Raw genomic sequence first — 24,914 nt, forward strand, 5'->3', positions numbered from 1 at the left:
AAACAACATGTTGTATCCAGATCATCCTCAGAGGCAGAGTATAGGGCTATAGCTAATCTATGTTGTGAATTGACATGGCTCAAATATTTGTTCGAGGACTTACAAGTTGAACATTTCCAAGCTGCGTTCCTTTACTGTGATAACAAGTCAACTTTATACCTAGCCACCAACCCTGTCTTCCATGAAAGAACCAAGCATATAGAGCTTGATTGCCACCTAATTCGAGACAAGATACAAGAAGGAAGCATTGTTACAAAACATGTATCTAGTAAATCACAAATGACAGACATACTTACCAAAGCTTTGGACTCCCAAAGCTTCTATTATTGCATGCTCAAGATGGGAGTAGCAGATATCTACTCTCCATCTTGCCGGGGGGGTGGGGGGGGGGGGTGTTGAAGAGCAATGGAGCTGCTGAGTTGGAAAGGCAAGAACACAATCACTCTCACCCACATCAGCACTGGATGGCAACTCAGCAGAGAGAAAATTTTGAAGCATGAAGTTTTGTTTTATATGCACAGCTCTGTCCTTTGAAGCATGAACTTTTCTCAGCGTTGCAATCTCCGGGTATTGGGCATTCGGCAATCAGGCCATGGGGACAGTTCTTTCCAATTTTATGGGCAACGAAAAGCCTTTGCTCCCAACTTGGTTTCTCTTGATGATCAATGTTTTCACCCTTGCAAATATCGGCTTTTGCAAATATTTTTTTTGCTAATTAACATAATCAAACATTAAAAATTAAAAATTAACGTGCGGAGAAGTCCTTTTGAAAAGAAAAACAAGTGCTTTAGGTATTTAAGAACTTGAGACTATCTACGTGTAAGTAGCTTTAGGTGCCCGACTGCTGGGGATGATATTTGTGGAGAGAGTTGTTCGTGTTATTATCCTTGCATAACGGTAAAATACAAGATCAAGATGATATGTAGCAATGACAAGAACTGCAACAATGGAGTCGATCAACTTATTCTTAAACTTAAAATGATGCTTCTATAGATTATTTCCAGTACCTTTATATGCCCGAGGTCTCAATGAGTTGTCAATGGTGGAGAAGGCAAGGAGCTGCACGACGTAGAGTGGGAGCGGGAAACTGAAATGCACTTTCAAATTTTGTGCTCCTTCTTGATTTAGGGTGTTTTGGTCAAGCCAATGGTAAAGTGGGGGTTTTTTTGTCCATTCTTATGTTTGGATTGCAAAGGAGTCCAATAAATTGGACTGTACGCAGCGTCACCCCTTTTTTTTCTTCATTTTTTGTTTAATATTTTTTAATATATTTAAATATTTTAAAAAAATAAAAAAATATAATAATATACTTAAAATCAATTTCTTAATTATTATATAAAAAATAAATTAACAAACAGTCAAATTAAGCGAAACAGTCAAGTTAAGCGGTACAAGTGGATGGAAAAAGCAGTTTTTTCCTCTGCAAAAACGTGTCTCAAACATCAATTTCCATGCAGCTCTAGGTCGTGTCCGTCTGCTTGCACCGAAAGTCGATAGACACGACTAGGCCCGGTTAAGTCTTCCTTTGACTTTTCTTTATCTCTCTCTCTAGATAAATTCATATGCACGCACTCAAATGAGTCTGTAGATATCGCGTAAACGAAGATGAAGAAGTGAGAGATTTCGGAAATTATGGATATTACAAGCGAACTGCCGGACGAGTGCATCGCCAACATAATTTCTAAGACATCCCCTCATGATGCATGCAGGATGTCGTTGGTTTCCCGGACATTCAGCTCAGCTGCTGCTTCCAATCTCGTGTGGGAGGCGCTTCTGCCTCCCGATCATCAGCAAATCATTTCTGAATCGGTTTCGTCGTCGTCATCACTGAGTACTATGCTGTCCAAGAAAGATCTTTATTTCAGCCTCTGCGACAATCCGATCCTCATCGGCAACGGTAACAGGGTAGGCATATTTAGAATTTCCCTCTAGTTTTGTCTGCTTAAGTTGTTATAAGTTGTTTGAAGCACTGCACAGTTTGAATATTGGAAAGAGGGAACTTTTATATTTTGGGAAAAAAAGGTAGGTTTCCAAGGATGATTCAATTTTCTTTATTGATTTTGCTTGAAAAATTGTATATCCTTGACATCAAAGAGTAAACTGATTCAACAGAGTTTTACAATACATAAATGGAGTGGGAAAAAGAGTTACATGCTGGGTGCGAGGGAGTTAGGGGTAATATGGGGAGACGCTTCACAATACTGGAAATGGTCTTCTCTTGCCGAGTCACCATTGTTACCCAAATCCAGGTAACTCTCCCCAGCTCTCTATTTCTATATCAATGTGTATGTGAATTACGGTTTAAATTATAAGAATCATGTGCAGATTTTCGGAGGTTGCTCATCTTGTGGAAGTGTGTTGGCTTCATGTATGGGGCAACATTGAGACCAAAATTCTGTCCCCAAATACCAGATACGGAGCATACCTTATCTACACTATTGGGGATCAATTCAATGGGCTTGAGAAGCCAGTGAAGTTGTCGGTTAGATTTCTAGATGAGATCAGATGTGATTTTATCAATGCTTATTTGCTATCAAGAACATCCATGGATGATGCACCCGAGGAAGAGGATGCACAATTTCCAAGAGACAGAGAGGACATGTGGATGGAGATTGAGATGGGGGAATTCTTCAATCATGACCAGGTAGATAGAGTGGTCGAAATGGAATTGAGGGAGACTGAAGTCCTCAACTGGAAATCTGGCCTTGTGATCCATGGCATTGAGGTTCGACCAAAAGATTTAAGATAATAACATATATAATATAAAGAGATCGATGTGGCTTTGTTATGGGTTTGTATTTTCTTTTTTTCTTGTTGGGTTTGTTTGCTTTTGTTAAGATGTTTTGTGCAGTACCACCGATAGAGGCTGTGCTAGTGGTGTGCATCTATGGCTTTTGCAGTGAAATAAATGCAGAAAATAAAGATAGATGATGGTTCAACACTGAATTTTACGTACACGTACGAGTCTTGGAGAAGTGATGATGAAGTCAAATATGAATCAAATTCTCTCGTCTTCGATCTCTTAAGTACTCACTATTGCAGTGGAGAAGAAGAAGCTAATGTGAAGTCCATTTTTAAAAAATATCCCAACTGTTGGCTCTGAAATCTCATTGTCATCATTTTGTGAAGTTGGCTCTGAAACTCCATCATCATCATCATCATTACTATCAAGAGTTGGCTCTAAAATCTCATCATCATCATTTCCTAGTGTTGGCTATAAAACCCTATGATCATCAATTACTTTCTCATCATCTCTCACATTTGGGGTATCCATATAATTCACTACAAGGGGAATCACCTTTCCCAGCGATTCACTTTCGTTGGAAAAAGTAGTAAAATCGCTGCCTATCATCTTTCCCAGCGATTTATAAATCGCTGAATGTTCGCCGATATTAAAGCCCCACTTTTGATCTACTCCAACGGAAGCCAAGAATGCCAGGAAATATTTTCTTTACCGGCGAATAAAATTCGCCGCAAATATGATCATTTATCGTCACAATTGCAAGGTACAATTCAGTTGTTAATCGTTGGGAAAGTTCAATTCCAACGATTTAATATTGTCGCTAAAAGATGAAAAATTGCCGGAAATACCATTTCCCAGCGATTTCTTAAATCGCCGCAATAGACTAAATGGTTTTGAAATAACAATTGCGGCGATAAAAATTTACCGGTATACATCAATACCAGCGATTTTTAAAACGTTGCAATTGAGTTATTGATTTTGTGAACTCAGTTCCAGCGATCATTACATCGCTGGGATTGATCAATACCGGCAAATTGCAGTCGTTACAAAAAATAAAATAAATTGCCGCTTATTAAAATGGTTGGAAAAACTTGTAATATTCGCCGCAAATACTCTAAAATGCCCGTAAAAATTATTTCCTGCGATATATAGTCGCCGAAAATAATAAGTTTAGTGTAAAAAATTATTTCCGGCGAATTTTAATCGCCGGAAAAGATATTTCACAAAATAAAAAAAAAATCCACAAATTAAATGAACACAGGAACTCATTAAATGACAGGAGCAAAAACTAATTGAAACTAGCCCAACAATAAAGGTACAATCATCAACTTGGCATACAGAAATAATGCACAAAATCTCACAATATAAATCCCAACACAAACATACACAACACAAGCCATTAGAGAGAGTCTAGAGGGGGGGGGGGGGGGGGGGAGAGAGAGAGAGAGAGAGAGAGAGAGTCTTTGATTTTTATATATTTACTGATGATCACAAGAAAGAATCAGGGCTGTACATAATTCAAACCACAGCAACTTTTCCATCGGAACTCTCATGTACCATGTGCACCTCAAGATCAAACTTCCGGCCATTGATAGTGTGTTCAAAGGGTGAGTGCCAATGGCTTTTGCATCTTTTGCTCAACCAAAGTTATTTGTTTGTATGAAAAACTATTGAAAACAAGGGACAAAAACCAGCAATCTTTAAGCTTTAGCTCTTCATTTAATTTGGTTCCAACAAGTTAGTAAAAAGCTGTCAAATGCCATTTTAACGATGAAATTTCAGCGATTTTTTATACTTCCTTGTTCTCTTCCATTTCTAAGTAAATTCCTATCATTTGTACATTCTTAACCCACGATCTTCATATATCTTTCATGTAGAAAACTCAATGGCCTTTATTGGACAGCAAGCATGCTATTAGTTATTTTCATGAATTCCTTTAGAATGCTTGAAATGAGGAGTTTTAAAGTTTGATAACTATAAAAAAATCATATAGTCTACTTAACCTATATATTTGCACAGCGATTTATAGGAAGCAAAATCAAGAACCCAAGTTCACAATATTTTAACTCAAGTCAGGTACTTCATGACTTTGTTCAACTAATGATCTTTGTTCAACCTACTCAAGTCACAATATTTTAACCTAATGGTCTTTGTTCAACTACACTCTAAACAAGTTGATGTCACAATAAAATATAAGATTAAGACAAAAAAAATAAAAGATTGCATTTCTTTAACATCAAGAGCAACCTGAAAGACTCAAGTGAGAGCAAAACAGGTGCATAAATCTAAAAAATGCATTATATATGGAGAAAATCTCATTAAATATAATCAAGAGTTAGACTTCTTGTCTTACTTCTGCTGCTGCTCCTTCTATCGATTTTCTTTCGTTTTATGCACATTGGAGAACTATATTAGCAGCAGTAAAAGTCTTCGCACTTAAAGACAAAAAAAAAAAAAAAAATTACAATTCTTTGTTAACGTACCTTGATTATATTCTCAGTTTTCTCCTTCTTCTTCACTTTTCAGAAGCTGAAAGGCCTCATGCCTATGATGTTTCATCTGCTCTACCTCTTCCTTTATAAGGTTGACAATTTCTTCATCTTTTTTCTACTTGGATGCTTCCATTTCTTGCAAATACATTTCCTTATTCTTCTTTGCCATCTATAAGTTTCAAATAGAGAAAATAATGAGATTCGAGCTAAACAGTTTCAAATGGAAGGTGAAACTCACTACTTAAAAAAGGTTGACAGTAGCAGAAATTCAAGAAAAAGCAAAACATGATTGTTGTTTGTGTGCATAGCTTGAACCTGAGAATGAATGTGTACTGATGATCATGAATTATAGAAAGAAATCATGCATATATAATTAGTATCATCCAAAATAAATGTGTAAGGTTTTGCACAAGTAGAGACACAAAACCAATAACAAGTGTCACCAAAGTGGTGCTTCCAATCATCACACCAACTTCAGCTATGCCTGCAAGAACAAACTGAATTTCATTAGCAGAATTTCATGACACCAACTTCAACTTTAACTATACCAACACATGACAACATAACATTTGGTGCTCCCAATCATCACACCAAGTTCAACACAGACTCACAAATTTACTCTGTTCCTCACATCAAACTTGAAACAGGAAACAACAAACAAATAAATATAAATGACAAACTTACAAAAACAACAAACAAGAAATGAACAAAGCATATCGATCTGTTAAAAAACCTAAGGTTAATATAACACACTTGTCATCTTCAAGTTATATGGGGTAATTACTTAAACAAAGAGCAAACACCTTTAACGATATTGATAATCTTTTTATTCCCCATTTTTTTAAATTGGCAAGAGATGATTTTAGGTGCCGTTTAACAAGAAACTGCAATGTAATAGACAGCTGCATCATGGAACCCATAGATGTCTTTATTTGGTAACCTCTCCCAGCAATACTCCCGCCTAAATCCTATCTTAATGCACAGTAGCATAAGCCCAGAAGAGGGCGGAGGAAAGAGCTTCCATGAAAAACACACGTGAATTGCAGGTAGACTTGACAAATGCATGAAGAAACATAGCTGAAGAGTCAAAGCTCAATGTCTCTCTGCCACAATACCTGTTCCCCCCCCCCCCCCCCCCATCCAAATAAAAAAAAAAAAAAAACCCTCCCTTTCTTTCCTTAGATTACAGAGAAGTAAGAGAATGAAAAAAAAAAACATAAGAATGATACACAAATTATCTTCTCCCTTAAATCATAAATATAAAATTTAAACGCACCCCGGGTATTAACTCTGATAATTCCATTGTATATCAAACAAATAAAAACTCAAGGTTGAGCCAGTTTCCTGTATGAACATAGCAAATACATATAACAAAACAAACTCACCCTCTTTCAAAATATAAAATATATAGTTTTAAAGACACCATATATAAACTTGTAACAAAGTTAGCATTTAAAAAAGGGAATGGCACTCGCAAACTAGAAATCACGTTACATTTTTCATTTCTACTTTCCCAAATAATTCATCTGAGTCAATTAGAAACATGCAGCCAAAGGGAAAGGAGAGAGGGGAGGGTTGGGGGTGGGGGCACCATTTTCAGATGCGCTTATTAGGTGAAAAACGACTGGAACCTACCACTTATCTAATCCTCATTATTTCACCTATTCCAGGTAAAAGACTCAATTTTCCATGTTCCACATCCACTTCTTGGAACCATATTTCATTTACTGCTTGCTAAAAATAAAACATTGAACAACACAACAAAGTAATAAGCATAATTTATGGGTAGACATAGCATAAAAACAACAAGCAAAACAAATAACAAAAAGAATTATAAAGTTCAAATCAATTTCAACCAAAAGTTCTCAAAACCCAAATTCTCAGCTTGTATATACTGACAATATTCATTTTAAGGGCTTGTTAGAATCCACAAAATAATTGTGCATTTGGCAACGTAAGTTAATTAATTAAACAACGACAAAGTACCTGTATTCTACAAGGTCCTAATTACACAAAGTAACTTATCAAAAAAAATTACACAAAGAAGTAGCTTCAGAACAGAAAAAGAAATTACAGCAAATTACAGAGTGGAAGTTCCTCTCCCTCGGGAAATTCCCTTTTGAAGGTAATGCCACTAGGGTGCAAGAGAAAGAAATGTGTTAAGATGGAATTTAAACCAATACTGGGATGAGAATGTGTAATTTAAACATTCAGATGCTACTGAAGAGGATGGATCCTGAAAGTTTCATAAAAATTAAGGTGAATTAGAAAAACAATCAGTTATAAAAAATAAAAGGCATGTTCCGTTAACACACGTGTTTGATGCTTAACACACATGCTTATATATATATATATATATATATATATATATGGAGTAACACACATGAAAATTCTGAGCTTAGTACGTGACAACTAGCTGAAATGCATTAAAGTCAAGGCTTTTGGGTTAAGCATTTGCTAAAATTTCTAAAGCTAACCATGCTTTGTTCCAGATTAAAAACAATGGAATATTCACCAAGGTGTGACGCCCAAAACACACGTGTTTGATGCTTAAGAAAACCAGATGTATTGCCTACATCTATCAACTTCTTGCGTCTCTAATTTCCACTGTAATCCAACCATTATTCACACTCTTAAAACCTCAAAATCACTAATATGAAGATAAATAAATAAATTATAACAAAGTCAAACTACTATAAATCTGAGAACCACAATAATTAAAAAGCAGCCTGCTTAAGTGATCTGGAACTGGTCATGGTGCCCTAAAAATATTATTCTGCTACTGCACCAAGTCGATTTGGTGTCAGACTCCTTTGCCCTATGTTATTATTCACTTTATTTATGGCAGATAATAAGTCCTCAGTTTCGAAGAAGCCATTACAAGAAGAAAACAATAGGTACTTCTTCATTAAAAAGTAAAACTCATAACCAGAGACTAAAACCAAAAACCTTATATATGAATCAGAGTGGCGCATAATGGGAGTAGCAGATAATAAAGAAAACCTTTTTTTTTTTTTTTTTCTTTTGTAACATGCAGTATTCATGATCCAGAATGATCTTCCAAATATTAAATTGAGGTCCCAAGATCAGTGTACCATATGAAAACATAAGAGGGAAATGCAATAAGACAAAGTCGAGAAACTCACAGTTGAAGAACTGAATAATAAAGTTGCAGGCATCCAAAGGAGAGACCAATTTACTTTCAAGCTTGGATAGCATCTCATCAGCTTTCATATGCAATTCCTAGCTAGCTACTTTACACTTGTCTCTATAAATTATTAGTGGGAAAAGGAATTAATTATTTTGCAACAAATTATGCAGAGTACTTGTCATTTGATCATGAGCTACCTAATCTTCTTGGTTTGCCCTCCCATTAACGTGTATTAATTATATCATATATATATATACACACACACACACACACACTCGTGGTCGTCAGAACTTCCCCACCAACAGTTTTATAATCTAAAACAATTTGAGAAAGCAAAATGCATGCCCCATTTGATATCTTAGTCTCTCAATCGGTCATGAATTTAGAAGATTACAATATATATATATATATATATATATATATATATATATATAACACCTAACTTAATTAATTAATCGTTTGCCAGCATGCATGCTGTGCATTCTCTCATGATCTCTACCCACCTTTCTCCACTATTTCCATCTCCCAAATAACCAAAACCCCCCAGCATGCACCTATCTCCTTCAATTCTCCAGCTTTGAAAAACACTCTAGGCCCTTGAAAATAGCAATCTATTTCCTTCTAGAGGGCAATAAAATTAAGTAACCTCCAAATTACTAAGAAAATGATCAATTCAGTACTGAATTGATATCTTTTCTCCTGTTTCTATCTAATAGGCATGGTACTCACAAAACACCAGACTATGAACAAGCACAATGATATCTTTTCTCCTGTTTTTTGGGTACACACGTTCTAGGCTATGCTTCAAATTTTCACGCAATGATCCAGGCTCGTTGAATATTGTCAAGTACCAAAAGTTAAAACTTGACAAGCTCACATTTAGTGTGGAGAAATGAAACCAAGATAGGTTTAAGAAAGCATACCTATCTCCCTGCTCACTGTGCTCAGCAAAATCAAGATTCCATTCGCTAATCCTCTGCATTGCAGCATATCCTCCAGTGGCGAAGGCCCTAAGAAGGTTCAGAGTCGCCGCGGATTGGCAATAAGCCCTTATCAATCTCTGGGGGTCTGGAATCCTTGATTTCTCGTTAAAAGCATCTCCATTTATGTTGTCTCCTTTGTAACTCGGCAGTTTCACACCATCCCTCTCCTCAAATGGAGCCGATCTGGGTTTCGCAAACTGACCCGCCATTCTCCCAACCTAAAACAGATCAACCCACCACGATTCTCAATCATAATTCAAAAATCCAAATATTGAAATCATCACATCTAAATATGTTCATGTGGTTAGCACCGAGAGAAAAAACAAATATAGATCATTTCAACATCTATTACACAAACAACCCAAGAGAAGCAATACAGACCCTAATGATAGGCATTTGACCACCAAACATAAGAACCGCACCCATCTGAAGAAGCACCCTGAAGGTGTCCCTTATGTTATTCGCACTGAACTCCTTGAAACTCTTGGCGCAGTCCCTTCCTTGCAAGAGAAACGCATTGCCCACGGCCGCCTCGGCCAGCTTCTCCTCCAGGTGCCTCGCCTCGCCAGCGAAAACGATGGGAGGGAAGGCCTCGATGGTCTGGAGCACCGAGTCCAGCTCCTTCTGGTCCGGGTACTCCGGGAGCTGCAGCGCAGTCTTGGACTTCCAGGTCTCCACCGTCCATTTCAAATTCGATGCCGCGACGGGCAGCGTAGACTGCTTGGTCAAGGGCTCGGCAGCATGGACAGCCGAGATGCGAGTGATCAGGGGCTTGGTGTCGTACGCTTTGGCGGAAGTGGGAACCAGAGAGTAAGTGGGTTGGTGATGGGGGTGAAAAGGAGGGGGTGGCCGTCGAGGTGAGGTCGCAGTGGCCTGCTGGGGCCGTTGGCGATGGGCTGTGCGCGGCGGAGGGTTGAGGGAGAAGAGGGACTGCGGAGAGAAAGGGGGATGGGGGAGAGATGACCGGAGGGAACGAGATGAGAAAACCTAACGCGGGGGATATAATTTAATGAGCTTTTCCGGCGCTTTTGAATCGCCGCTAATAAGTTAAAATGGGAGCATGTGCTTTTACAGCGACAATTTTCGCCGCAAATAGTAAATACTACGGCGATTTTCTTTAATCGATGGAAAATTAGTTAATAATTTTATTGCGACGATAAAAATCGCCGCAAAAGGTATAAATGTCGCCACAATAATGAATTATACATTTTTCCTCAGTGATTTCCCAACTTCGCAACGAAAATTAAGCGGCGACTTAAAATTGCCGGAAATAACCTTTATTTGCAGCAAATTTTTTTGTGACGATTTTAAAATCGCTGAAAAAGGCCAAATTTCTTGTAGTGATTACTGATTTCAGGAAAAAATAGTGATCGCCTACTAGATGTGCTTTCTTCCTTTTTCTCCATCAAGAACAATCTTTATAGATTTTCGCACAACATGAAATCAAAAAAATTAAATAAGTTAGTACTGGTTATGTAAACAAACAAACACATAATTTCCAAAACAGTTTCAACAATAATTTTCAAATTATTGTACAAAAACAAGAACTCAAAAAAATCTCAGAACATTTAGTACACAAATTTCATTTGTCCTTTCAAATGTGAAAGTCCTCTTTTTTAAATAGGAACAATGATATTAATCTATTGTCAACTCCGCTATAACACATTCATTCTTTAATTTGACATTTTTAATTCTATGGACAAATCAGCTAATATCTTAATATTGGCTCCACTGATCATGTGCTTTTAACAACCTTTAGATCCTACATCAGTAGTAGTTAATTAATGCTATTCATTATATGTTACCGAGAGATCAACTAATTAAATTGACTTAATTAGATTCTTCCATATTAAATTAATGCAGGCAACCATAGCTCCTCCAGTAAAGGGCAAGGTGTTCAAAGGTTCATGCGTCTGTGATGATGTTATAGCCACGACCTTTCTCAGCGTTGCAATCTCCGGGTATTGGGCATTCGGCAATCAGGCCATGGGGGCAGTTCTTTCCAATTTTATGGGCAACGAAAAGCCTTTGCTGCAACTTGGGTTCTCTTGATGATCAATGTTTTCACCCTTGCAAATATCGGCTTTTGCAAATATTTTTTTAGCTAATTAACATAATCAAACATTAAAAATTAAAAATTAACATGCAGAGAAGTCCTTTTGAAAAGAAAAACAAGTGCTTTAGGTATTTAAGAACTTGAGACTATCTACGTGTAAGTAGCTTTAGGTGCCCGATTGCTGGGGATGATATTTGTGGAGAGAGTTGTTCGTGTTATTATCCTTGCATAACGGTAAAATACAAGATCAAGATGATATGTAGCAATGACAAGAACTGCAACAAAATGAGTCGATCAACTTATTTTAAACTTAAAATGATGCTTCTATAGATTATTTCCAGTACCTTTATATGCCCGAGGTCTCAAGGAGTTGTCAATGGTGGAGAAGGCAAGGAGCTGCACGACATAGAGTGGGAGCGGGAAACTGAAATGCACTTTCAAATTTTGTGCTCCTTGATTTAGTGTGTTTTGGTCAAGTCAATGGTAAAGTGGGGTTTTTTTTGTCCATTCCTATGTTTGGATTGCAAAGGAGTCCAATAAATTGGACTGTACGCAGCGTCACCCCTTTTTTTTCTTCATTTTTTGTTTAATATTTTTTAATATATTTAAATATTTAAAAAAAATAAAAAAATATAATAATATACTTAAAATCAATTTCTTAATTATTATGTAAAAAATAAATTAACAAACAGTCAAATTAAGCGAAACAGTCAAGTTAAGCGGTACAAGTGGATGGAAAAAGCAGTTTTTTCCTCTGCAAAAACGTGTCTCAAACATTAATTTCCATGCAGCTTCTAGGTAGTGTCTGTCTACTTGCACCGAAAGTTGATAGACACGACTAGGCCCGGTTTCCAAGGATGATTCAATTTTCTTTAATGATTTTGCTTGAAAGATTGTATATCCTTGACATCAAAGAGTAAACTGATTCAACAGAGTTTTACAATACATAAATGGAGTGGGAAAAAGAGTTACATGCTGGGTGCGAGGGAGTTAGGGGTAATAAGGGGAGACGCTTCACAATACTGGAAATGGTCTTCTCTTCCCGAGTTACCATTGTTACCCAAATCCAGGTAACTCTCCCCAGCTCTCTATTTCTATATCAATGTGTATGTGAATTACGGTTTACATTATTAGAATCATGTGCAGATTTTCGGAGGTTGCTCATCTTGTGGAAGTGTGTTGACTTCATGTATGGGGCAACATTGAGACCAAAATTCTGTCCCCAAATACCAGATACGGAGCATACCTTATCTACACTATTGGGGATCAATTAATGGGCTTGAGAAGCCAGTGAAGTTGTCGGTTAGATTTCTAGATGAGATCAGATATGATTTTATCAATGCTTATTTGCTATCAGGAACATCCATGGATGATGCACCCGAGGAAGACGATGCACGATTTCCAAGAGACAGAGAGGACATGTGGATGGAGATTGAGATGGGGGAATTCTTCAATCATGACCAGGTAGATAGAGTGGTCGAAATGGAATTGAGGGAGACTGAAGTCCTCAACTGGAAATCTGGCCTTGTGATCCATGGCATTGAGGTTCGACCAAAAGATTTAAGATAATAACATATATAATATAAAGAGATCGATGTGGCTTTGTTATGGGTTTGTATTTTCTTTTTTTCTTGTTGGGTTTGTTTGCTTTTGTTAAGATGTTTTGTGCAGTACCACCGATAGAGGCTGTGCTAGTGGTGTGCATCTATGGCTTTTGCAGTGAAATAAATGCAGAAAATAAAGATAGATGATGGATCAACACTGAATTTTACGTACACGTACGAGTCTTGGAAAAGTGATGATGAAGTCAAATATGAATCAAATTCTCTCGTCTTCGATCTCTTAAGTACTCTCTATTGCAGTGGAGAAGAAGAAACCATGAAAGAAGGTGAAGAAGCTAATGTGAAGTCCATTTTTAATTTGCCAGCCTTGTTGTGCCCCTTTGCCTTTTGTCCCCTACCAGCTTTTAAGTTCGGTCCTTTCATTGCTGTTTGACGTTTCTTCCTTCTTTATTACAGATGAGATCTTCTAACTTTATTCCCAACATTGAAGCTTAATAGCACTGATATTGGATTAGTTATCTCACAGTTAAAATTTGGCTAATATGTGATTTTTAGGCTTTTCATTATGACTCAAAATTTAAACTCCACATTGTATTAGTCATTTCATTCTCTATAATAATAAAATGTTATTATTTTTTAAATATATTTTTAATACAATTTTTTATTTCCTTAATTTTTTTTATTTTCATTTTCATAATCTCCAACTCTCCATTACCCAAGGATGGAGCAGGCTTCATGCCGGTAGGAAAATCTTATGCCAGACCATTACCCAAGTACCAAGTGTGTGATACAGTGTGATATATGGTGTTTTAATTTTAAGTGTGTGATACACGTTTGCAAACAAATGGTTTTCAATTCTGGTTTGCAATGAAACATTAGTACAACTATTTTCAGAAACCATTTTCAAAAAGGGCCATGTTAGGTACAAGCAGTTTGGCGCACCAAACTGCGTACTGACACTAACATGATTTTTTTTATTCAAAGAAAAAAAAAATTGAGAGAAGAAGAAGGTTCTCTGTCTCACGAAAATCATTTTCGTCTTCAATTCGCACCGTTTCATTAAATGAATGCCTTATCTGTCAGCATCCGTGTGCAGTTTGGTGTGCGAACTCGCTTGCAAGAAGACTTTTCCTTTCAAAAACTATTTTCGCAAGACAACTATCGCTCATATACACAGGACCACTTGGAAAACAAAGGCAAATATTAATTCAATGAACAACTAGATCACATGTAGTCTTGGAAAACAGAGGCAAACAAGAAGCTCCTTTAACATATAGTTGTTGCCCACATTATCACAGCCTGTGCAATCCCTAATCTAACAACATACGCTGTAATCTAAAACTAGCTTGTGCAATGCCTAATAAAAAAATGCAGTAATCTAAAATTAGTATCCCAATGTTAACATCGACATATGAATACATTGTGCACAATATAATGGTGATTTCAAGCTTGTCAATAGTTCATGAGAGCATGAAAATGCTCAAGACTGATGCAACAAAATTGAGATAAACAAGCAGCATCCCAAATCCTACTCATTGTGTTTACCCAAATTTCACAAATTCAGAAGGGACTGCAAGGCTACAAAAACTGCCTCAACGAGTACCAGAAACTTCAAGTACCATAAACTCCCAAATACAAGAAACTTCAAAAACTAGAAATCTCAAAATAACTTAAAGTAACATGCACTTAGAGCCCAAATCAAAGCAAAGCAACACCAACCAATGAAAATGGCTCAAACAATAACCATTCCACTATCATTTTGATTCCACAGTGAAGCAACGCCAACCAAATCAAATAAAAGCAGAGCTTTACCAACGAAAATAGCTCAGACAAGAACCATTCCACTATCATTTTGATTACACAGTGAAGCAACACCAACCAAACTAAATCAAAGCAAAGCAACACCAATGAAAATAGCTCAAACAAAAATAGATCCACTCTCTTTTTTATTTGTTTCGAGGTATTCGACATCCAGAAATGAAGACCTATAGAAGGAAAGAGAGGAGAATTTGAGAAGAGAAAGGGAGAGAATAGGAGGGAAAGTTAATTGAATTTCAGAGTTGGTTCTGCCCAGCTCTTACGTTTCTTTTTATAGCAATGTATTAAACACACTGTAATGTCTTTGAATACAAACATTCCTAACATATAATGGCAATGTTTTAGTGAATCACTTACTAACTCAAACGACACCGTATTGTTTTATTCCTTTCCTCACTAATCTAGACTACTCTTAGCGTCAACATTTCACCCATATTCAACTAACAGACTAATATTACACATAACAAAATAACGACCCTTCTTCACTTCCCATTTCTGCATCTACTTCCTTCACTACTACCAACTTCTCCTTCCATTCTTTTTGCTTTCAATTTCCTTTATGCTCGTAACATACCCGTCCCCTTCAGAACACCTTGCCCACAAGGTGAGGAAACTCCTTGCTCAACTTCCAATATGATTCCCAGGTTGCATCTTCTGTGGAAGCCCTTGCCATTGAACAAGCACCTCCACCAGAGGTCTGTTATTACTGCTTCTGGTGCTTCCTTGTAAAATGAGTTTAGGCTCTGGTAGTAATTCACCATGTATGTCAACTAGAGGAAGTGTAGAAAGAGGAGAAATGTGTTGACCCAAATTTTTCTTCAAACAAGAAACATGAAAAACTAGGTGAGTTGTGATTTGCTGAGGAAGATCCAACTTGTAAGTAACTAAGCCAATCCTTTGGAATACCTGAAAAGGGCCAAAAAATCTGGGAGATAATTTGAAATTTCACCTAACAGCCAAAGACTGCTGTCTATATGGCTGCAATCTCAAATACACCCAATCTCCAACTGAGAACTCCCTTTCAGTATGTGCTTTATCATATTGAGCCTTCATTTTGTCTTGAGCTTAACCTAAGTATTGCTTGAGAATCAAGAGAATCTGATCTCTAGACTTCAGTAAGTCCTCAACTGCTTGGTTAGCTGTAATGCCTGGACTGTAATGGTGGAGTTTTGTAGGACGCTTGCCATACACTGCCTCATAAGGGGTCAATTTAGTTGAAGCAAGAAAAGTAGTATTATACCACAATTCAGCAAGAGTTAGCCACTCAGCCCACTATTTACGCTTGTCACCAGAAAAAATCATTAAAAAATGTTCAACACACTTATTGACAGCTTCAGTTTGTCCATCGTTTTGAGGATGGTAAGCAGATGAATAGGAAAGTGTGACCCCCTGCAATCTAAAGAGTTCTCTCTAGAAGGAACTAGTAAATGTAGCACCTCTATCAGACACTATGGTCTGTGGCGTGGCATGGGTCTTAAAGACATTGTTAAAGAACAATGAAGCTACCTTAATAGTTGTGAAATGGTGTTTCAAAGCATGAAATGATAATATTTTGATAACCTATCAACCACCACCTTAATACAGGAGTACGCTTTAGAATTAGGTAACACTTCTATGAAATCTATATACAAATCTGACCATATATGTTGAGGAATAGGCAGAGGTTGAAGAAGACCAGCAGGATGAACATTTTCTACTTTATTCCTCTGACAAGTATCACATTCTCGAATGTAATGCTTTACTTCTGTCTTCAAACCAGGCCAATAAAAATCATGCCTAGCACGTTGGAGAGACTTATGAAAGCCTGAGTGTCCAACACTAGGAGAAGCATGGATGAAATCCAAAATCTAAGCCTAAAGCTCACGGCTATTAGGAACATATATCCTACCCTTCTTAAACAAGAGACCATGTCTAAGAGAGAAGGCAGAAGTAGAAGACAATCCATCCTGCAATGACTTGAGCTGCTGCTGGGCCACATCATCAAGCATATAAGCTTCCTTGATTTCCTCCAACCAAGTTGGAGTAGGAAAAGAAATAACAGCTAATGAGCCACATTCATCAGAAATTGCCACCCTGGATAATGCATCAACAATTCTATTATCCACTCTCTTCTTAAATTCAATGGAAAACTCATAACTAAGCAATTTTGAGATCCATTTTTGTTGTGTAGCAGTTCCCACCTTTTGTTCCAAAAGGTACTTTAAACTATGGTGATATGTTCTGACCACAAATGAAGTTCCAAGCAAATAGGGCTGACACTTTCTTACAACAATAACTAAATCCAATAACTCCTTTTCATATGTGCAAAGGAGTAAGTTCTTCTCCTTCAAGGCCTGACTTAAAAAAGCTATAGGTTATTAGTTTTACATCAATAGTGCACCCACAACCAGTCCACACGCATCACACTCAATGACAAATTTATGTGAAAAGTCAAGTAAGGCTACTACTGGATGGCTTGTTACAACCTTCTTGAACTGCTCAAATGCTTCTGTTGCTGCCACAGACCAATGGAAAGCTTCTTTCTTCAACAAAGAAGTTAAAGGGGCTACTATTTGGCCATAACTCCTGATAAACTTCTTGTAGTACCAAATTAGCCCCAAAAAACCCCTCAAAGACTTCACATTTTTTGGAACAGGCCAAGTTAACATAGTCGACAACTTCTTAGGATCAGCCTTAACACCATCCTTAGAAATCAAATGGCCCAAGTATTCAATTTCAGTGCAAGCAAACCTACATTTTGACTACTTAGCAAACAACTGGTTCTTTTCCAAAGTTTCCAACACAGTTGCTAAATGATATAAATGAGACTGACAATCCCTACTATAGACCATAATATCATCAAATAAAACAATGAGAAAGTATCTAAAAAATTACCTGAACACATCATTCATGAGTGACTGAAATGTGGAGGGGGCACTAGTGAGTCCAAATGGCATAACAAGGAACTCATAATGGCTCTCATATATTCTAAAAGTGTTTTTATGAACATTTGCAGCTTTCATTCTAATTTGATGGTAGTCTGATATGAGGTCGAGCTTGGAGAACACAGTAGAACCAAACAACTAATCTAAAAGTTCATCCACAACTGGAATAGGGTACTTATCTTTTATGGTGGCCTCATTTAGAATCCAGTAATCAACGCACATTCTCCACGACCCATCAGACTTTCTAATCAACAAAACTGTAGATGAAAATGGGGACTGACTTGGCCTAATCACTCCAGACTGCAGCAACTCAACAACTATCCTTTAAATTTCTGTATTTTGGAAGTATGGATACCTATAAGGTTGAAACTGACTGGCATTGATTCTTCCTTAAGGACAATCTGATGATCCTTAGATCTTTTGGAGGCATCCCTTTAGGCTTCTCAAAATCCTTGTTATACCTCTTTAAAAGCTCAGGGACTTCCTATGCCATAACAAGTTGAGGTATATTGTTTTCAAAAGCTAACAATTGAAACCAAACTCCTTTACTACCCACTTTAGTAATGGTTGAAAGCTCCTTATTATCCACCAAGTCAATAGCACACATAAGACCCTGGAGACACATCTGCTTTAAACCATAAGAAAAACTCATTTTTAATGCCACAAAATCTCAAAGCACATGGCCTAAGGAAAGTAGCCATTGAATGCCCAACACTACATCACATCCTCTCATTTCCAAGGCAAAGAAATCAACTGAAAGTACAGTGCCTTGTATTGTAACCCCAATTCCTGAAATTGTGCCCTTACTAGTTAACAATTCTCCATTGGCCACTCTCACATGAATAGGTTTTTATGTTATTATAGACAAATTACAATGAGCTAGAAGTGCAGTATACACAAAATTGTGGGTACTAACAGTGTCAACCAAAATGACCACTCTTCTCTTATTAATATGCCCCACTATTCGCATGGTCTTAGGATTTGGGGCACTAATCATGGCTTGTAAGGAAATAGAGGCAATATCAGCTATAACCTCCTCCACAGTATCATCCAAATTAACCACATTCTCCACTTCTTCATTTTCTAGGCTACTAAAAAGCTCCATACCTTCTATTAAGTACAACCTAGGTTTGGCACATTTGTGGCCTGGTTGCCACTTGTCATCACAAAAATAACAAAGCCATTTCTTCATTCTTTCCTGCATTTGCACCTCAAAAATTTTTTGATAAGAAAGTTTTCCTATAGGTAAGGACTTAGGTGTGCCCAAGATGGATCCCATCGGACCACTTCTAGAGCCAGATCCCTCAATAGAACTTTGGTGTGAATTGATAAACCCACCCTTCCAGGACTTCTTTGTACTCCAAATATACTGCTCTTGAAATTTTGCCAACCCAAAAGCATCATTGAGAGAAGGAGGATTCAACATCCCCCTGGCAATCTAATGTCATCCTGTGAACCACTCAAGAAACGACTTAATTTGTTTCTTTCTGACACACTTTTAATTCGATTGGACAACAATTCAAATTCTGATTTATAAGCTGTTACAAAACTGACTTGCCTTAATCATGTTAATGCCTCCATTGGATCATCATAAACAGATGATCCAAATCACACCTGCACTGCTCTAGCAAACTCCTCCCATGAATGGAAAGCTCCAGCATCACTCGCATTTTGGAACCAGATGAAAGCCTCATCATCCATGTGAAAAGAGGCGAAGAAAGTCCTCTAACCAGGAGGAACTTGATGATAAAGGAAATACTGATTCGCCCTATAAATCCATGCAGAAGGATTTTTTCCCCCAAACCTTGGAAAATCCAGTTTAATGCCTCTATGAAAACTTCGATCGCCAAACTCCCGATGCTGCACTTCATTCACAACTTCATTATCCTCACCATTAGGACACTCCTTCTGAAAGTTCTGAGGCAATTGAACATGGCCATTAGAACTACTAGCAGAAAGTCTCGAGATCTGCTGCACTAATTTAGAAAATCTCATGTCCTGAGCCTCCTTGTCATGCCGAGCTCCTTCTTGTTGTTGAATCAAGATTGTGATTGTATCCACTTTCTATACTCTGTTTAGGTTTCAAGTATTTAGATCTAACCTTCCTCAGGTCATTCTCGACCCTTAAATCATCTAAACGTTTTCTACCAAGTCATTGGTATGTTAATGATCTAGTTGCTTGAATGTTTTGGGTTTTCTTAAAACTGCAAAGCATTTTCTATCAAATTAAAATTCCCAAAATTATTAAAATTAAAGAGATGTTCAAACTTTGGCGATGGAATTCATAATTTCATATGCTTATTGCTGGATTTAGTTCAGATTTCATAAACTTTTTCTTTTTTATTTAAGTTCATTGAGTGACTTATGTTATAATTGTTTCTTGGAATCCCCTATTAGTGAGGAATTTTTTGGTTGAGAATTTTTGAAACTGATGTGAATTTTTTGGGGTTTTTTTATTGTTAATTATATGTGAAACTCTATATGTTCCAGGTAATGGTACCTGTTAAGATTTGGTTTCCTTATGATTTTGGGTGTAAGTTGTGCTTTTAAGAATCTTACAAAAGTTTATAAGGTTGGAAATGTAATTTTCTTTTTTTTTTTTGTTGGAGACTAATGTTCATAAGGTTTCTATGTAAAATGTTACTTCATCTATTTTTCATATATTTAAAGGTTAAGCGAGTCTTAAGTAATGTTCTACGGCATGGACTGTTAGCCTTAGTCTCATCATTGTTACTTGATGTATTTCGTTTAGCTTAAAGGTATAAATCTCAGAGTCTTTACCAGAGTAGTTAATTATTACTGATTGATTTGGCTGCTTTCTTTCTTTTTTCTACCTCCCTCTTGAAAGAAGGGTCTTTCATGCTTCTTTCTTTTTGTTGTGTGAGCTTTCTTAGGGTTGGGGGTGGGTTTTCAAAGTGTTATTTTTTCTGCCTAAATTTGTATTTGTGCCTGATTTACACCCATACCACTTTTAAAAGTTGCTTTGTGGGTCTTAAAATTGGCGCCGTATAATGAATTTAATGGTTGTACCATGGATAGAGGAACTATGGAAAGTTCATGGTGGAAAATGTGCCAACTTAGATATCTCTTGGCTATTATTATTCATAGTTTTGTATGAATATCTCCAAATGTTGGTTTGGGGGTTTTTTATTGTTAATTATATGTGAAACTCTATACGTATCAGGAAATGGTACCTGTTAAGATTTGGTTTCCTTATGATTTTGGGTGTAAGTTGTGCTTTTAAGAATCTTGCAAAAGTTTGTAAGGTTGGAAATGTGATTTTTTTTTTTGTTGGAGACTTATGTTCATAAGATTTCTGTGTAAAATGTTACTTCTTCTATTTTTTATATATTTAAGGGTTAAGCGAGTCTTAAGTAATGTTCTACACCATGGTAGTGTTGATAGTGTTAATTTTAACGTATTTTGCGCACAAAGGTGGATTCATTGCTTTTGTGCCTGCTATTTATGCTTTTTTTTTTTTTTCCTTTCTGTTTTAAAATTTAGTAATTGGATGGTGTTGTTTTCTTATATTATTGCTTAAGCCTTTTGGAATATATAATGAAGAGAGACATGTGGTAAGCTTGTTTGTATATGATGAATAGTGTTCATCATTTAATAATCTATCTTGGGATAACCTTGGTAATTATTTATATGATTTTTGAAGGTAAGTTTTGATATAAAACAAAGAAGGTTAATGCATGGTAGTATGCATTTCAGAACTAATACATGTTATGTCTTCACCTATAGACATTTTATGTTTTCATTCCTATAGACTGTTAGTGAGGAATTTTTTGGTTGAGATTTATGGAAACTGATCATGTGGGAAAGCAATCTAAATGAAGAACAAATGAAGACAAACATTATCTTTGGTAAGTATACAGTATTTTGTTTGTTTATGTTTCAACAATGTTTATATTGTTTTAGATTGATGGTGTCCCTATTTTTCAACCACCATATCTGAAACTTGCGAGCTTTTATGAATTTCCAGAATTTATTGTATCAGTTACTTCATTTCTTAGGGCTATAAACAAACATGTGCAATACATAAATAGACTATATATACCATAAACACACAAAAGACAGTCATACTGACCTGTTTTATTTTCCTTTGAACTTCAACACCTCCACACCAGAGAAGCACTTGAATGCAAAAAGTACAGTGGCCTGGCCTCAGTTTATTTGAGAGAGAGAGAGAGAGCAAAGAAGAAAGTGCAAGAATAGAGAGCAATTTTCAACCGAAAGAGTGAATATAAAATTAGCCTGCGGTTTCTTTTAGAAAAGCAGAACACTACTCCTTTTTTCGGTTGCCATTTTGCACTGCTTCAGAATTTGTAATTTTTCATGATTTTGTGTTTTTTTTGTGCTACCTCATCTCAACTTGGGTATTCGACGGTTTTAATTCTTCATGAATATTTAACTTTGGTCATGTTTTGTAATTATTTATGAAAACAATGCCTCAAAATCATAACAATTTATTATTATTATTTGATGGAAATATTTTATATTGAATATCCGGAAACGCACCTTAAATGAATAAAAGATCAGATTCACATATGATTGCTTGAGGTTTTAATTCAAACCGTCGGTTCTAATGAAACTTTTGTGGGACAAACCGTTGCACGGTTTTAATATTTGGCAACTACCGCTTGAAGTAGACAGCCGAATATTGCAGAGAGAAGGCCAAGTCATCAATTAAAACATGGCTTTTATATAATTAAATAGATTAGTCAAATGAATTATTTTATTTAGCTTTAGCTATTTACTTGTCAAGTTTTGCATATTTGCAAAAACCTCTCTCAAACATTAATTTCCATGTAGCTTCTATGTCGTGTCTATCTACTTGCATAGAAAGTCGACGTTTAATTTTATGCTGTTTCATTACATGATGGACTAGGCCCGGGTAAGTCTTCCTTTGACTCTTCTTTGTCTCTCTCGCTCTATAGATAAATTCATATGCACGCACTCAAATGAGTCGGTAGATATCGCGTAAACGAAGATAAAGAAGAGAGAGATTTCCGAAATTATGGATATTACAAGCAAACTACCGTACGAGTGCATCGCCAACATAATTTCTAAGACATCCCCTCCTGATGCATGCAGGATGTCGTTGGTTTCCCGGACATTCAGCTCAGCTGCTGCTTCCAATCTCGTGTGGGAGGCGCTTCTGCCTCCCGATCATCAGCAAATCATTTCTGAATCGGTTTCGTCGTCGTCATCATTGAGTATGCTGTCCAAGAAAGATCTTTATTTCAGCCTCTGCGACAATCCGATCCTCATCGGCAACGGTAACAGGGTAGGCATATGTAGAATTTCCCTCTAGTTTTGTCTGCTTAAGTTGTTATAAGTTGTTAGAAGCACTGCACAGTTTGAATATTGGAAAAAGGGAACTTTTATATTTTGGGAAAAAAAGGTAGGTTTCAAAGGAAGATACAATTTTCTTTATTGATTTTGATTGAAGAATTATATATCCTTGACATCAAAGAGTAAACTGATTCAACAGAGTTTTACAATACATGAATGGAGTGGGAAAAAGAGTTACATGCTGGGTGCGAGGGAGTTAGAGGTAGTATGGGGAGACGCTTCACAATACTGGAAATGGTCTTCTCTTGCCGAGTCGCCATTTTTACCTAAATCCAGGTCACTCTCCCCAACTCTCTATTTCTATATCAATGTTTATGTGAATTTACACAGCATGCTTTGTTACGGTTGACATTATAAGAATCATGTGCAGATTTACGGAGGTTGCTCATCTTTTGGATGTGTGTTGGCTTGACGTACGGGGCAACATTGAGACCAAATTTCTGTCCCCAAATACGAGATACGGAGCATACCTTATCTACACTATTGGGGATCAATCCCATGGGCTTGACAAGCCAGTGAAGTTGTGGGTTAGATTTCTAGATGAGATTAGATGTGATTTTATCAATGCTTATTTGCTATCAAGAACATCCATGGATGATGCACCCGAGGAAGAGGATGCACGATTTCCAAGAGACAGAGAGGACATGTGGATGGAGATTGAGTTGGGGGAATTCTTCAATCATGACCAGGTAGATAGAGTGGTCGAAATGCACTTGAGGGAGAGTGAAGTCCTCAACTGGAAGTCTGGCCTTGTGATCCATGGCATTGAGGTTCGACCAAAAGATTTAAGATAATAGCATATCTAATATAAAGAGATCGATGTGCATGGCTTTTTATGGGTTTGTATTTTCTTTTTTTCTTGTTGGGTTTGTTTACTTTTGTTAAGATGTTTTGTGCAGTACCACCGATAGAGGCTGTGCTAGTGGTGTACATCTATGGCTTTCGCAGTGAAATAAATGCAGAAAATAAAGATAGATGAACATATATCTAATGTGGTTCAACACTGAATTTTTCGTACACGTACGAGTCTTGGAGAAGTGATGATGAAGTCAAATATGAATCAAATTCTCTCGTCTTCGATCTCTCAAGTACTCTCTATTACAGTTTCAAAAAAAAAAAAAAAAAAAGTACTCTATTACAGTGGAGAAAAAGAAACCATGAAAGGAGGTGAAGAAGGTAAAGTGAAGTCCATTTTTAATTTGCCTTCTTGTGCCCCTTAGCTTTTTGTCCCCTGCCAGCTTTTAAGTTTGGTCCTTTCATTGCTGTTCGACTTTTCTTCCTTTTTTATTACAGATGAGATCTTCTAACTTTATTCCCAACATTGAACCTGAAGAGCCTTGATATTAGATTAGTCATCTCACAGTTAAAATTTAGCTAATATGTGGTTTTTTGACTTTTCATTAGTAACTTAAAACTTAAACTCCATATTGGATTAGCTATCTCATTTTTTATAATAATAAAATATTATTATTTTTTAAATATATTTTTTAATACAATTTTTTTATTTCTTTAATTTTTTTTATTTTTATTTTCATAATCTCCAACTCTCCATTATCCAAGGTGGAGCATTCATACTAGGCCTGCATCCCGGCCCGTCCAAAGATATTTTGGGTCCGAACCGACTCGACTCGGAAGTAGTAATAAATGCGATCCGACCTGGTACATTCGGGTTGGGTTAAAAATATCGGGTTAAACAAACCGCTTCAATCTCATAAAAACCAACTACATCTCACACTTCACCTTCAACCCTTCTCATTCGAAGCCTTTGTCTCCACGGCTTCAACTCGTGGATGTGCTCCACAGCTTCATTGTCTGGGTCCCTCG

At 36.8% G+C, this 24,914-nt stretch overlaps 3 protein-coding genes across 3 annotated transcripts; 2 read left to right on the forward strand and 1 right to left on the reverse strand.

The window, feature by feature from the left end:
* Positions 1-1,489: 1,489 nt before the first annotated feature.
* Positions 1,490-2,955, forward strand: LOC121240878 (F-box protein At2g02240-like). The gene is made up of 3 exons (XM_041138404.1): positions 1,490-1,905; positions 2,113-2,249; positions 2,326-2,955. The coding sequence occupies exons 1-3, from the start codon at positions 1,633-1,635 to the stop codon at positions 2,747-2,749; spliced, it is 834 nt and encodes a 277-aa protein (XP_040994338.1). The 5' UTR covers positions 1,490-1,632; the 3' UTR covers positions 2,750-2,955.
* Positions 2,956-9,095: 6,140 nt separating this feature from the next.
* Positions 9,096-12,202, reverse strand: LOC121234639 (phospho-2-dehydro-3-deoxyheptonate aldolase 2, chloroplastic-like). Its single transcript, XM_041130691.1, has 3 exons — positions 12,116-12,202; positions 9,751-10,356; positions 9,096-9,587 (listed from the first exon to the last, which is right to left on the reverse strand). Exons 1-3 carry the CDS (start codon positions 12,200-12,202, stop codon positions 9,096-9,098), a joined length of 1,185 nt encoding a protein of 394 aa, XP_040986625.1.
* A 10,457-nt stretch (positions 12,203-22,659) lies between these two features.
* Positions 22,660-23,884, forward strand: LOC121234711 (F-box protein At2g02240-like). The gene is made up of 3 exons (XM_041130813.1): positions 22,660-23,022; positions 23,230-23,366; positions 23,461-23,884. The coding sequence occupies exons 1-3, from the start codon at positions 22,753-22,755 to the stop codon at positions 23,882-23,884; spliced, it is 831 nt and encodes a 276-aa protein (XP_040986747.1). The 5' UTR covers positions 22,660-22,752.
* Positions 23,885-24,914: the final 1,030 nt, after the last annotated feature.

Source organism: Juglans microcarpa x Juglans regia, chromosome 1D (assembly GCF_004785595.1).
Source record: "Juglans microcarpa x Juglans regia isolate MS1-56 chromosome 1D, Jm3101_v1.0, whole genome shotgun sequence".
Taxonomy (NCBI): Eukaryota; Viridiplantae; Streptophyta; class Magnoliopsida; order Fagales; family Juglandaceae; genus Juglans; species Juglans microcarpa x Juglans regia.